The sequence below is a fragment of the Cryptomeria japonica genome, chromosome 9 (genome assembly GCF_030272615.1).
Source record: "Cryptomeria japonica chromosome 9, Sugi_1.0, whole genome shotgun sequence".
Lineage (NCBI taxonomy): Eukaryota > Viridiplantae > Streptophyta > Pinopsida > Cupressales > Cupressaceae > Cryptomeria > Cryptomeria japonica.
Window position 1 is genome coordinate 359,153,298 of NC_081413.1, and position 15,142 is coordinate 359,168,439.

The window sequence follows — 15,142 nt, forward strand, 5'->3', positions numbered from 1 at the left end:
CAAGTTTGGAGGTTAAGGATAAAGTGAGAGCCCTATTTGAAACATATGAGCAAAGGAAAGCAAAGAAAAAGAGGATGACAAAGGCAACGGGAGCTCCATCCCTAATTTTTAGTTCTACAAGGTTTGTATCTAAGGGAGCTATAGTAGGCTCTTCTTCTTCCATTGACATTGGTATGCAAATACAAGGACTAGGCCTATGGGTAGCCATAATTTCAGCTTTTTTGTTCCTCATAACAATTCTAATCCTCAACCTTTGTTGCAAGGTACTATTTGGAACAAGGAAGTGCATCATGAGGCAAAGTTGGCATGTACTAAATTTTAGTATTACAATAGCATTCATTGAATCTTTGCTTCAAGTCCTTATTGGGAGCAACTAGTTAGTGCATTGATCATGGCAAGTAAAGATTTCAAGGCCTCAAGCTATTACGACTTGAGTGGCCTATTATTGTAGAATTAGGTCCAAAACACAAGTTAGTAGACGAATAAAAACAAATATGAAAAAGGAAACATTATAGCATCTTATCTGACAAGTGGACAAATGGTAAGAATCAGATACTCAACATTTTAGAGGCTTCAGGAGGATAGTATATCTTTTTGAAATCAATTGATGCGTCTAGTGAAGTAAAAAAAATCAAGACTTTGTGTAGCACGTTGAATGAGATGGTGATGGAGGTGGAAATGGGAAATGTTATCTAGATTGTAACAAACAATGCATTTGCTTATGTGGCAGCCAGTAGCCTACTAGAGGAGAGCCGCCCTACAATATTTTGGAATCCTTATATCTTCCACTTCCTTCACCTTCCCCTTCAATACATAGGGAAATTGACTCAGGTGAAGAATGTGGTGCAAGATGCAAGGAGCGTCACCAAATATATCTATATCCACGTGTGTCCTAAATGTCATGTAAGAGCACACTAATGGCAAGAAGCTTGTGCAAAGAAGAGTTACATGCTTTGTCACATTGCAATGTATAGCAACTACATTGCCCAACCTTAGATGCACACTTAGGAGCAAAAGGTGGTTGGAGAGTCCTTACAATAGAAAGGCTATAGCAAAGGGGCTCATGTAGACCATTTTATATGATATATTTGCCAAAACCATGGAGGAGATCATCAAAGTAAGTTTTTAAACAAAAAAAATTAATTTTTTTAAATATACAATATTACAAATTGTTTTTTGTAAAATTCTAATATTTTAATTTGGTAATTTTAAGTTATTATTTAGTTTAATTTTCTAATTTTCCTTTTATTAACTCTCTTGTTTTAGGCATTAGAACCATTGATGACGGATTGGGATAAAAAACCTATGGGGCATTTATACGAGGCCATAGATGGGGCCAAACTAGCAATTCCACATTTCTATAGGTCAAATAGAAATAGACATGAACCCATCTAGCATATTATTGTTTAAAGGTGGAACCAACGTATTCATGTTGCTACCAATTAACCCCAACTTTTCTTCTCCCCTTCATTCAAAGCAGATGAGGAGGTCATGCTTGGCCTCAATGTGTGTATCAAGAGGTTAGTCCCTAACAGAGTTTGAAGATTCAAACTCTACAAAAACTTGGCAAGCCCAAAATTTTTAACTTGGTAATACTCAATGACTTATAACAACACTTAAATCTCTTAGTAATACATGTTTGCAAATTTCAATTACAAAATGCATCAAATAAGTCTAAAAAACCATGAGCAATTAAGTGTTTTCTATTAGATTTGATTATTGACTACATATGAATTACAAAATTGCATTGCCATGCAAAGCCAGATTATATAGTTAGCAACTAACTAATACCTATTATGAATTTATGATGATTGTCTTTGAAAATCATCAATATAAATTGCATACCTAAGCAAGTAACAAGTACAAGTTTTACAATTTCCTCTTACCCATGCTAGTGAAAACATGGTGATAGAGGGTATGGTCCACACACTCAATTGTAAATTAGAGCAAATCAATTAATTTTTAATCAATCCACAAATTTGTTGATATGTGAAGTCAATTTTATTCTTCTATCATTAATAATGCAATTCTAGTTATAGCCCCCTACCATAGCCAAAGGTTGTTTCCCGAGCCAAATAAAAATTGCATCAATACAGTAAGGCATGCAGTTCTACTGTCAAAATCGTATCTAACCCATGACCCTACACCAAGTCTTTTGCAGTGATTCACTGACTTGCAGAAAAAATCAACAATTTTTCATCAAAAAGGAAGGAAAATTTTCAGCGAATTTACCTTGAAATAACTCACGGTAGGGAAAAACTCATGAGTACTCAATGACTAACCGAATCTACGAACTATGGTCCCTAATGAACCTTTGACACATCATACACAACAAGTTACAAATTTGTAAGGCATTGGAAGGGAGATTGTTTTCTTAATCTTTATGCATTTGTAGGAAAACCACTCCACAACCAAGTAAAAAAACATATTTTACTTTTAGTTTACTATTTATTTTAACTTTTAAGTTTACTAAAACCTTTGAAAAGTTCTAAATCCCGTCTTTATAGATTTGTGGTGGACAGATTTTGGTACTTCAATGCCTAAGCTTAAAAAGCTTGCCATCTACATTTTATCCCAGCCCTATAGCACTTGTGGTTGTGCAGCTAGAATGTTTTTGACACCATTCACACAAAAAAATGCAACAAGTTGACTCTAAGGCACTTAAAAACCTTGTCTTTATCTAGTATGACCTTAAATACTCATCATCCACTTGGCCTCACTGACATTGATCCATACTTGGATTGGGTTCCTAAAGATGTGGATTTACTATTTACTACTGATGATATGGCTGATTTGGAGAGGGATGTAAGGGAATGGGAAGTGGATGTGGCACTATATGAGGAGGTAAAGGGCAAGGTTGGCAAACAATTAAAGATGAGCTCACTACATACATAGCTTGATCCTATCCCATCCATGAGGCTCTTGGTGTAGCTCGTGTTGAGGATACTACAGCTGTACCATCCAATTCCATGACATCTACAAATTGGCAATAGACTTTTCCAAGCTTTAGTTTGTTGGATATTTTGTCATTGATGTCAAAGGATGATGATCAAGGTTGTGTATATTTTGAAGGATTACTCAAAGTAATAGGGAACTATGCTTGGCTTTCTGAAAATAATTGGAATGAGATGCTCATCAAGCTGCTGATTATTCATTAGATCTTCATCAATTGTTGAGTTGAACTACTTGGTTGTCTACTTGAGCTGGTCACTTACTTGGTTGAGCTACTTGGCTGTTTGCTTAAGCTACTTAGCTACCTGATTGAGCTACTTGGTTGTGTGCTTGAGCTATTTGGTTGCTTAGTTAAGCTACTTGGCTGTTTGGTTGAGCTACCTAGTTGTCTGGTTGAGCTACCTGGTTGTTCAGTTGAGCTTCTTGGCTGTGTGGTTAAGCTATGTGGTTGTCAACTTGAGCTGACTGCTTGTCCAAGTCACCTACTTGCTGCCAGCTTCTTTTGCCATGTCAGATTATTTTGCCATGTCATTGGTTGTGGTGGATTCTTCAAGGCAAGTCGGTTTAAATAGGCACAATTACCTTATTCATGGCCAGCAATTGTCTTTGGCATATGGTGGCCAAATTTAATATGCCTTCATTCTGAATATTCTTAATTCTCTGAGTGGAGGCAGCAGAATTGCTTCTTACGGTACTGATTATGATATCTAACGGAAGTCAGATCTAAATTAATAAAGTTTTAAGTGGCGAAGGTTGGGAGTAAGGACATGCAAGGTTTCTAGAATCTTTTTCGGTGTCAAACTTAAGATAACATTTTTTGAGCGCTTTATACAATGCAGACCTTTATTTGCTGAATAAGTGAATGTGGATTCTATTTTAGGGTGCTGATTGTTTGCGGCATGAGATATTCCTTTATGACTTACGTTTTTTCACTGTTTCTCAGTCTTCCTTTTTATTGGCTGATTCAAATTTTTTCTAAAAATAAATGTGTGTTTTGAATGAGGACAGGCTGAAAGTTTGTGTTCTAGTTCGTGGGATATGATGGTTTTGAATGAGAACAAAAAGTTTCTGCATTGTTCCAGTTCACAGTAATATATGTATGTGGAAAGTTTTGAAAAAGATATGTGTGCTCCGTGAAGGATACCTGAGCTTGTGAACTGGTGAAAATAAGGAGGATATGATTGTGCTGAGTGCAATTCAAAGGAGTCTAGATTTATTTTCAGAGTGAGGAGCTTAACTTTGAGAGATACTTAATGGAGCTGCTTATGTGAATATGACAGGATTTTTAAATGTAAAATGTGAAGATCTTTCTATAAGTTTCAGTAGTTTTTGAGTATGTTAAAGACTGGAGTAGGTGCTTCAGCTTATTGAAGTTGGTGCTTCAAGGAGTGGTGGTGCTCACTTTTGTAATTTGGGTTGGTGCCCATTTGTTAATGAAAGCTATTGTGTCCATGGTTTTTTACCCAAAAGGGTTTTTCATGAGAAAGTTGGTGTTTGCATCTTGATGTTTGCTCTCTCTATGTTTTATGAGGTTTCGTGTCTTTGAAAACTTAAAATACCCCCACCCCGTCCCCTCCCACCCCCACTCTCAGTATTTTCTATGTGCATTTCATAGTTGTATAAAAATTTATGATTTGTAATTTTTATTGATATTGAAACTTGAAGTTGATATCTATCAAAAATGTGATCTCATTTTTTGGTCTATGATATGTATTAAACTCTATTTTCTATTTAAATATGTAGGAAATCAGTAACAGGTGTGTTTTTGAAGATTATCTTTTAAAATTTATGCATTTTTCAGTGTTCAATAAATGTACCAAGTTTTTAAATAGTCATGGGTTTTTAAAAAATTTGGGCAGCCCAAATAATTGCTAAGTCCAAGTTTTTCAACTATGAACCATACAATGAGAAGTATAGCATACCCTGAAGTTCTTCCATGGAGGATGCCATACAGGACGTGGCCATTTACTAGGAAGCCTTTTCATAATGGCTGCACTTGGCTGGTACCTGAAAACATAAAACCCCATTCTAAAAGCTCAGATTATTTATAGGAAATAAAGATTTAAAAGAATAGGAAGCTTTTATGAAATAATTAAAGCATCTAACATGTTCATATCAAAGAGATTACATAGTAATATTTGCCATCATAACAATACCTTACTTCAAGGTTTACATCTAAAAACTAATAAAGGAAAAAGGTAATTAAGGACAAATTAAAATGGATGCAACTGTTAGCGTAAGGTGAAATATTTTAAGATGCTGATCATGATAATGGTACAAAAAAAGGAAAACCAATGTTGTATATAAATGAAAGCAAGAAATTAAAGGTGTTGAATGGGATCCAGTACATTAATGGAAATTTAGCAACCAAAAAAAGAAACATGTAGAAAGTGGAAGTGGAAACATAATCAATAGATTTTTTAAAAACCTGGAGTGATGCACTATTTTAACAGGGATTCCACTAAAGAATAAATGAACAATTAGGAAATAAAGCAGAATCTGATATTTATTTTTTTCTTCTATTCCTAGGTAACATGATAAAGCGGGGCCTTCAAAATTTCAAAATTTAAGAGCATACAGCATTGCAATATTGAGGAAATGAAATAAAAGAAAGTACAAAAAGATTATGAAAGAAAAATACCACTTTATTATAACCTAGTGAATGCTAGATTTGAAATGAAAAAGAGTTCATTTACATAAAATGAGAAGAGGATTTGGTCACCACATATGAATGTTTAGAGGAAAGAACAAAGTAATATATTGGAGAGTGTCCCATGATTTTATGTAGCACACATTACATAAGTATGTCTGACCATTTCTGGGCCAGTCTAGGAAAGACTTATAGTGGGTTTCATACAATAATGTTCAAAAAATGCAACATTTATATTAAGAAATTGAATTTGCAGTCCATACATCTTAAAACTAAGTTCATCCATCTAAATACTTTCTAAGTGGCATTTTTTTAATATTGCATGACACCACATTATCATTACTCAAATAGTTAAACAAAAATAATAATGTGTACTTGTAAACCAGTTCAAAAGATTGAAACTTACCGCTCTGAAGTTTCAACACCAGAGATAGCAGCACCTGCTCCAGCTATTGCTATGGATTTTCCATCGCCACTGCTACGGCATTAAAAAATTAGTTACATTGTGACATCAATGCAAAGAAATTGAAAACAAAAACCTTTAGACATTGATTATAAGTTGGCTTCAAAATTGTGAAGTAAAAATCTATGTATAGACTAGAAGAATGACCACACACAATCTTGTTTGTAGCTGAGAAGGGATGGCAACAATGGCGGATTCCCTCCCTTCATCTTTTGGCAGGTCTCCTGGTACATCACTCTGGAGACCTGTACGACCAAAAAATTCAGTCATTTATCAATAATGAAGAAAAGGAAAGAGTGGAATTCAATAAATGAGAATTTCAATATGCAAAACAATGATGTATACACCAATGCAGCTCGTACAAAATGTTTGTGTTGCACTTGATGACAAAACAGTGATGAGTAGCAGAGGACAACAGCAAAAGCACAATATTCAATTATGAATGAAGTTATCAAGAGTCAAGACAATATCCATGTCTCCAAGATGGGACCAAACTAATGAACAAGGGAGCTCAAATTAATGAAAGAAAGTTGAAGAAAATGTTACTAACACTAATACCCTGCCATCAATATGGAATATGAATGATTGGAATTATAACATAGAAAGAACTACGTAGCCCACACTAAAATGCTAACTCTCATCAAATTCCTTGGTTATATGCCATTATAATTTATAACTATTAAGTAGTTTGCCAACCAACCTTATTAAATACCTAGGAATTTTTGTAGTTAATATATCAAGGCTGATTGGTGGGGTTTGGTAGGATAGGTAATTGATAGGGTTCTTTGCGTAAAGTCTATAAAAAGAAGCTTGCTTCCTCTGTTATGCTTTATGAAGTCTCCTCTTTGTCAGACTCGAAGGCTGAATCTTTTGTCTGAGTGTAGCAATCATACTACTCTTGGAAACCTTCTAGCCTAAGCTGGGGGAAATTCCTTGTGTACTTATATGCACCCAAAATAATTCCTACTTTGCAATACCACAGTTATATCCATTGATGACTCAAACATCTCCTTTATTCAAAACATAGGTTTGTTGCCTAGTGATGCCAAACCCTGTTCAACCGCTTGTCCTCTAATGTTTGTGTTTGGTCAAATTTTGTCCTTTTGATCTTCTTTGGTCCCTTTTAGTGTTATTCCTAGTCCTAAATATATCCCATTTTTTTTCACAAGGGATTGAAAAATTGCAATAGTCCAATCTCAATATTTTTTTGCATTATACAACCATGTTTTTTGACTTTTGTGTCATCAGCAATAAATATTGGCTTGCCTTAAATGTAGATCAATTGGCTTAGCCTTTCCCCACAAGGAATACAAAACATATGCTCCTGAACATATTTGAGGTCATTGCCCGTTTGGCATTTTGCTTCAAGTCTGCTTTATATTCACAAGTTTGGCAAGTCAAGATTATCTCGCTTTTAATTTTATAATTAAAGTTGATTTGGTTTAGATGAAATTGATAATTTGTTTTTTCATTCATTGTATTTATACCAGATTGTATAATCAGTTGCTTTTTGATTGCCTGATCCTTGTTTCAAGCATTTGAAAGTTTTTAGCTTTGTTTGTACATAACAAATGCCTCATAATTTTTAGCATCCTCGTAACTTCATTTGGGGTCACACTTGCAAATCATAAAGAGCTCCTTTCAATAGCATTCTCATTCATAACTGACTATTTCAGTTTGGCACACTGAGTCTTGAGTTGCTTTCAAGAGTTTCAAACTTCACTTTCATATAGTAGGGTCCTTTGCAAACTCTTCTAACATCCTAAAATCGGTATTGATTTTCATTGTTACACGTCTCTTACAATGTTTGCTTACTTTTCTTGGTTTTCCTAAATTGCTTTCTAAGTATTTGTCTTGGATACTCGACTGTCTCTTATTGATTTAATTCATAATGAAGATTTGCTAAAGTTATATCTTCCTTACTGAGTTGCTTATTTCATTTGTTTTATATCTCCTTTCATTTTCACATTTGCTGTTCTTACGAATTTATGACTTTAAACATTCTGATACTATCAAGAGTCTTTGCATTTGCAATTTCTTCGTTCTCTTTTCAATTTGCTGTTTTCTTTCATTTCATTGCACATATTTTCTCATTTCTTCCAATTCTTAGTCATCCTTGATGTGTCCAGCATCTATAGGCAATTAATGTTTATTATTGTAAGTTTGACAACTTCGATAGCTTTTACAACTTATTGATTTTTGTTGTTTCGAGCAACTTCCAGCTTGTTTACATAATAGTACTTGATTTTCTTGTAAACCTTAAATATGCATCATTCTAGTAGCATTCTTTGTTTAAGTAAATGTTAACATACTTCTTACCTTGCATCATCATTCCTGGATTGTACATTCAATTTCAAAATCAATTAGCCTAGCTGCTCTTCATTTTCAGTAGTATTGTCTCTAACATCAAATATTTTATATCGTTTTCTATCTAGCGAATTGTCATGTTCCGGCATCAAGAAAGGATCTGATCGTGAGAACAGAAGAGACGATGCAAAGAGGCAATCTCCAGGCAGTAATCGACAAAGGATGACCAGTGATTGAGAAAAAAAGGTCACGTGATTCAGATGGCAGCAATTTTCTTAAAGGAACATTAATTAACACTAATGCAACAGCAGCATAACAACAGTTACAAGGGTACTTAAACAAACAATGATAATGAAGAGATGCCAGCAAGAAGGGTATGACTCTACTGCAGGGATAGTAATCTCTAAAAGACCCCTCTCCTCAAGAAAGCATTAGGCTATTAAGGGCAAAGGAATGAGTTCCGTAAGGGCATCAATCAACAAAACACACATCTTCAGATAACAGTCTCAATCATCAGGAATCAATCCAATAAATCTTCAGATCTTAGTATCATCAGCAAAAAGAAGTACAATCACAAGTACTCTGAAACATCTTCAATTTCAGATATAAACCTTGTTCTCAGCAGCTTGAATTTCGATATTTATAATTATTGTATGACATATTCTATAATATTGTCTTATGGATAATTGTTACAACATATGATATTACTGTTACTATTCCATATTCTTAATCTGCACATATATATAATATAGGATAGATGTAATGATTTCTTCAGAGCTCCAACCAACCAATCAATCCATCGTGAAGAGGAGATATAGTACATACAAGGAGGGCAAGTAGCGGAAGATCCATCTGGGTTAAGCAGGAGGTAGAATGTCGGATGTGCTTCCGTGCCCTTGAACTCCAAAGAGTTAAGCAGGCAGCAGTATGGCAGTTGTACTTCCATGCCCCTGAACTTGTTGGATAGGCTCAAAGGCGCCTTGTATGATCTCCCACGGGTGCTCCATAATGGCAATGAATTGTTTGGATGCCACTTCAAAGGCATCTATTGAATATCTTGAAAATTGTAACTCTATATGTACGTTATTGAATTTTATGTTTATTTATTTTGTGATGCTAACCTGTTTGCAGGCTGAAGATTAAGATGCTAATTCAACAATACACATTTCCAAACATCATCCAAACCCTAATTAGGTAAATTCAGAGCAAATTGAGTAAGGTTCCTGTAGGGGACAGGACATTACAGAATTCATTTACAACGTTCTTGAGCTACCTTGCAGCTTTCATAAAAAGCAAACTTTTGCCCTTTCTTTCTCATTTGGCACATAAACTTAAGGTTTCTGAGTTGTTTGTATAAACCTAGGTTAGTTTAATTTTGCATCTTATTTGATTTCTTTCATCATCATCTTAATCTCTTGCTTGTCTTCCCCCTTTACTTTCCTATACACATGCTTTGTTTGGATTGTCAAGTGTTCTTGTGCAACTTGTTACTGTGAAAATATAATTAGACTTTATTTTCAAGTTTCAAGCATTTAGATTAAACTTAAAGGCAAATGCTACTTTTGTCACGAGCTGCTCTTCCCATTTATTCTCTTGTAAGATTGTGTCCATGGTGTCTCCCTCTTCCTCTCCTCTTCCTCTTCTTATTTCTTTTATCATGTTATTTGATCACTATAGTCAGTCAGCATCAACCTCTTAGAGCTAGGTGAATCCCACATGTCATGCAATCTGGCATTCAGATTTTAAAATCAGAACAATGTTGACCAGCAGTTTAGTCAACTCGTCCTTGCATCCATTAAAAGGTGTGTTGTGACGTTTTCACACTCGCCCCATTACAAATGGGGACCCCCAGCTTTTCGCTTTTTAGGGTAGATGTTTTGCTTAGGTTGTCTTAGTTTAGCAATAGTTTCCTAATTTTAGCCTCTTACTTGAGAGAAGATGCAATGCAATTTCCAGGTCGTGTCCAGGCATGAATTAAATGATAAGGGTTCAGGGTAAGAAATATATGAAAAGAGTGAAACTAGGAGTATCAGTTGTTTACCTTGTATTTCCAGAAGGAAATTCACAGATAAAATATTCATATGAGGGAGTCTGCCTCTCCATGCTTCCGTCCATCCCATATCCTCCATCTCACTTCCTTCCTTTTGCCCATCCCTACTTGATCACCTTTCTATCATCCCTTCCTTCCTCCCTATCATCTATCCTTTCCATCCATCCTTCCTTCCTACCTATCATCTATCCTTTCCATCCATCCTCCATCTTCCTTCCATCTTCCTTCCCCTTCACCTTCCACTACCCCCTTATACCTCCCACATACTTCATCACCTTCACCTCCCAAATATCCCTCACCACTTCACCTCTCAACATCCTCCTTTACCTTCCTTTCACTTTCACGTCCCAACTTCCCTTCCACTTCATCATCCTCCATCCCTTATGCCTCCCACATCCCTTACCCCCCTTCATCCCCCAACACATCCTCCATTCCTTATGCCTCCCTTTCCCTGACATCCTTGACACCCCCCTTCCACGCAGCATATCTTCCTTCTGCATCCCTTCCACTCATCCCCTACACAACATCCCTTACACCCACCTTCCATGCAGCACATCCCTCCTTAACATCCTGCACCCCTCTCTCACTCGTAGCATATACTTCCTTCACATCCCATATACCCCTCTCACCACGGCATGTCTACATGGATATCCATGTCCCTTTCTAATCCCCAACATGCATGAGGATGAGGTGGCACCAACTAGGATAAAGGTAGCCGATCTCAAGGAGGCATTTCATTCAAAACATAACCGATGGAAATCAAAAAATAAAATAATAAAATAAAAACATTATCAAGTAGGTCGGCCTTCATTGAATGGAAACTCAAATTTTAAAAGGCAAAACAATTAGTCCTAATCTTGCCAACCTTAAAGGACATTTTATTAGTTCATTTCCCAACTACCAAGTGTGCAAGTCGGCCTAATATTAAGATCGCAAAATCGAACTTGAGGAATGGTATTTAAGAAGAGGATTAATTTGTTCATTGCTAGGCATCGAATCAAGTTTAATTCAATCCACAGTGAATTAGGAGCAGATGCGAATTTGGCAGATCAAGGTCAAATCAGATCAGACATTAAAGGCAACTTTCAAAGAAAATCAAATCAGAAGCACACTTAGAAGGCGGTCTCAGGGACACATAAGAATGATTTCCAGTTAAGTGGAAGCAAATTTTAATCCATCATAGGCGAACTCGGACCTGAAATAGAAATTGAGGAACAAATTTTCCAAAGAAAAAGATTATTTATATCAGGTTTTGAGGCAATTACCAGCATTCATTGAATGTTATCAGCAATCTGAAATTGAAATTTGACAGGTGCAGATTGGGGAAAATTGAGTACAAAACTGGGAGAATACATTGGTGAAGAAAATATACATTCAGATTTAACTAGATTTCACCATTAACTCCACACCTGTTGCTTTCATTTAAAGTTCAATTTTCCAGATCTGAAACAATCCACATTTCCAGACCTAAAATCTTATTTTCAGATTTGAGAATTACAAGTGTTAAATATCATGATCACATTTTGATTTAAAATGTATTTGTTTTTCAGGTCTGATGTGAGGAAAGACAACATCATCTTAGAGGACTCAATATTGTAAAAGGATTGAGGTCAAGCTTCAAGTAATACAAAGAACTTCACAATGTCAGGGAGATCAACAGGTTCAAAACAAGCTAAGTGGGAGCAGATTGCTACTTGCTACATAGAGAGGAGAATTTCAATCATATCAAGAGGCTAAGCACATTCAAAGCTTTCATTAGCTCTCGAAGTAAAAGGGGTATCAAGATTCAAGACCAAGAGGAAGTCAACATATACCCCTTGCACCTTCATGACTTTCAGCATTGAGATATTCAAGGAGATAGTTTCAGAAGAGTTAATCAAAGTTAGCAGATGATGCAATTTGGGAATATCTCCCCCCATTATCTCATTCATCATTGACTTAGGAAAAGTTGAGTATCAAGAGATATGCCTCCATCACAAACTCTTCCTTGTGATGGGTTACAGGAGAAGCAGGTGGCTAAGGTGCCTAGTCACCACCTATCCAATTACACATCACTTCAAGAATAAGGCATCCAGATTTAATGCACCTAGCTCATCCATCAAAGAGGATAACTACCACATGGGCACAAAGTTCAATGTACCTACCCCTATCATCTATTGGTTGGAATTCAAAGGAGGAGATGTGTCCTATTTAATGTAATTTTATCATCGGTCAAGCATTAAATGCCATGTAATGGGTGCAACCATAGGACTACTCACAGAAAACTCGGCGAGTTTTTAAAAACTCATGATTTTTTCCTTTGGCGAGTTTTTATGCCATTGACTCGCCAAGTTTTTGATGAGTTTTTAACAAAAACTTAGCAAGTCCATGTTAAAAACTCGGCCACACTGCTACATATGTTTAAAACGTCAAAAAAAAAGCTCATTTCATCATTCTGAGTTTTCTACTTTGCTGCCAAGGGGAAAAACACACTCCCAAGCATTTCCAATCTGGTTTCCATCGATTCTTGTCAATTATAGGCGGATTTGAGGTGGTTTTTAAAGCAAAATCAGATTCCTAGGTAGGCTTTCTGATTTTGTTTTTCCTATGTTTTTTTTAAAACATTTTATTTATTTTTTGTTGCATCTAGATGAATAGAAAATCATTCCTAAGTAGTCTAAATTGATTTAGAGTCATATGAACAAGATTTAACACCATTTTTGACAATTTTTATTGATTTTTTCACTGTTTTTTCAAGAAAGTCTAGTTTTTCAAAAAAATTCAAACCCTAACAATTTTTTTTATTTTTTCAACTTTCAATCATGTCTAAAATTATTTAAACTAATTTAGATAGTTTGCTAAATTTTTTAACTAAAATATTAACTTTGTCTTTTCACTTTGTATGTGTAGGTTAATGGTAAACGGTTTAACCATTAATTTATAATGGCAAATATAGATGGTTCAACTTCAGCTTCAAGGTCTACCCCGTCAGTAGATGCATGCCCATCTGGATATGTAGGCACTCATCCTAAAGGTGCTAGAGATAGGGCTTGGAAGTTGTTGTGACGTTTTCACACATCGCCCCATTGCAAATGGGGACCCCACTTTTTTTCTGCTTTCTAGGATAGTTTTTTGAGTCTTTTAGCTATTAGCCTTTCATTTGGAAGAAGTGTAGTATCTCAAGTGGCTAAGATGTGATATAGAAAAGTCTCTCTCTCTTTAGGATGAGTCAAGCTCATCATTGCCAATGGGTGCCCAAGCCCAATCACTTCCCCATCCATCTCCCCTTTTCATTTCTATTTCCCTACCACTTCCATCTCTTTCCACTCCACCTAACCTTTCAATCTTATTCCCCCATCCTTCCATTTTACCTTCCCCACTTTCTAACTTCATACACCCTCACTTCCTTTACTCCCTCTCACCCTCACTTCCTACCCCATCTTAACCTACCTATCCTAACCTACATCCCATATCTCACACTCTCCTACCTTTTATACCTCCTAACTATTTATCCTAGCCCACAACTTATTCCATTTATCCCCTTAGCATACCCCCCATCCTATCCTTTGCTACTTTCTTACCTCCCACATCATCCTATCCCTTATAATAATGTGCTGATAATTACATTTGATCAACACATTGAGTCGATATTGCCTTTATATTTGCGCTTCAATCCTCTAATTATCAACGAATTGGTTTGACACTGATTTTGTTTTGATCATCATATGGCAGCGATTTATATTGCAGACCACTACGATTTTGGAGACTGGGTAAGGCGATTTTGATTCATCCTCATTCTCTCACAATTTTGAAATCATACTTTTTACATACAACTGAGTCTATCCAAGAGTACGTCAAGACCTGACATTCGAGAACCTTGGAGTCGTCCCACTTGATCACGTAGCTTAGCATTTGGGAGTCTTTGTTCAAGAGAGGATAGAATACTTAGTATTTTATTCCATGTTGCATAGTGCATAAAAACACCATCAATAGAAGTATGCCTTTGAAGGACCAAAACCTAGGTCAGTAATATGCATTAAATGTGAAAGAGTATTTCAGGGAGGCATAAACTGCCTCAAATACCACCTTGCAAGCATTGAGAAGCATAATGCTAGGGTATGACCTGGGGCCATAGAAGAAATAAACAAAGACGTTAATGCCATACTTGCAACTAGGGAAGAGAAAAAGTTGCGAAGGGAGAGGACAAAACTAGCCATGAGAGCAGCCATAGCTGAATCTCAAGGTACTTCAATTGACCTTGACAAAGAAGAAGAAGAAGCACTTCAGGGCATAGTGGGTTCTCGTCGTGGCCCATGTATCCGCAAACCCAGCACCACCTCAGCCACCACTTCTACTTCTTCTAGTAGAGTGCCTACTGCATCACCATCAATGCCACAGTCTTTAGGTAATTATTTTGTGTCCAAGAACACGCCTGGAGCACAACCATTAGTAGAGGCATCTGGATGGAATAGGGAGGTGCATGAGAAAACAGACATTGCATGTGCCAATTTTTGGTACTTCAACAACATCCCATTCAATGGCAGACAATCCTTATAGGCTTAATTTGGTTACCGCATTGATAGTTTCAAGAAAAGGACACAAGGCCCCTTCTCACAAGGACTTGGGTGGGAGGTTAGTAACTTAGTCCACTTAATTTCATTTTTAAATGCTTTTCTTGTTTTTTAAATCAAAATTGTGTAGTAAGATCTAATTTCACTTTGTACTTGTAGGTTGCTCACAA

General features: G+C 36.1%; 1 protein-coding gene across 2 annotated transcripts in view; it reads right to left on the reverse strand.

The window, feature by feature from the left end:
• LOC131029688 (protein pleiotropic regulatory locus 1) overlaps positions 1–15,142 on the reverse strand; it is a 119,609-nt gene that overhangs the window by 58,350 nt on the left and 46,117 nt on the right. The window contains exons 4-6 of one of the 2 annotated variants that reach the window (XM_057960278.2): positions 6,220–6,310; positions 6,009–6,077; positions 4,875–4,959 (exon numbers count right to left, since the gene is read on the reverse strand). In XM_057960278.2, the coding sequence (XP_057816261.2) occupies positions 4,875–4,959; positions 6,009–6,077; positions 6,220–6,310 (245 nt within the window). Of the gene's footprint in view, positions 1–4,874; positions 4,960–6,008; positions 6,081–6,219; positions 6,311–15,142 lie in introns of both variants that reach the window. The other variant, XM_057960277.2, reaches the window with a different exon arrangement.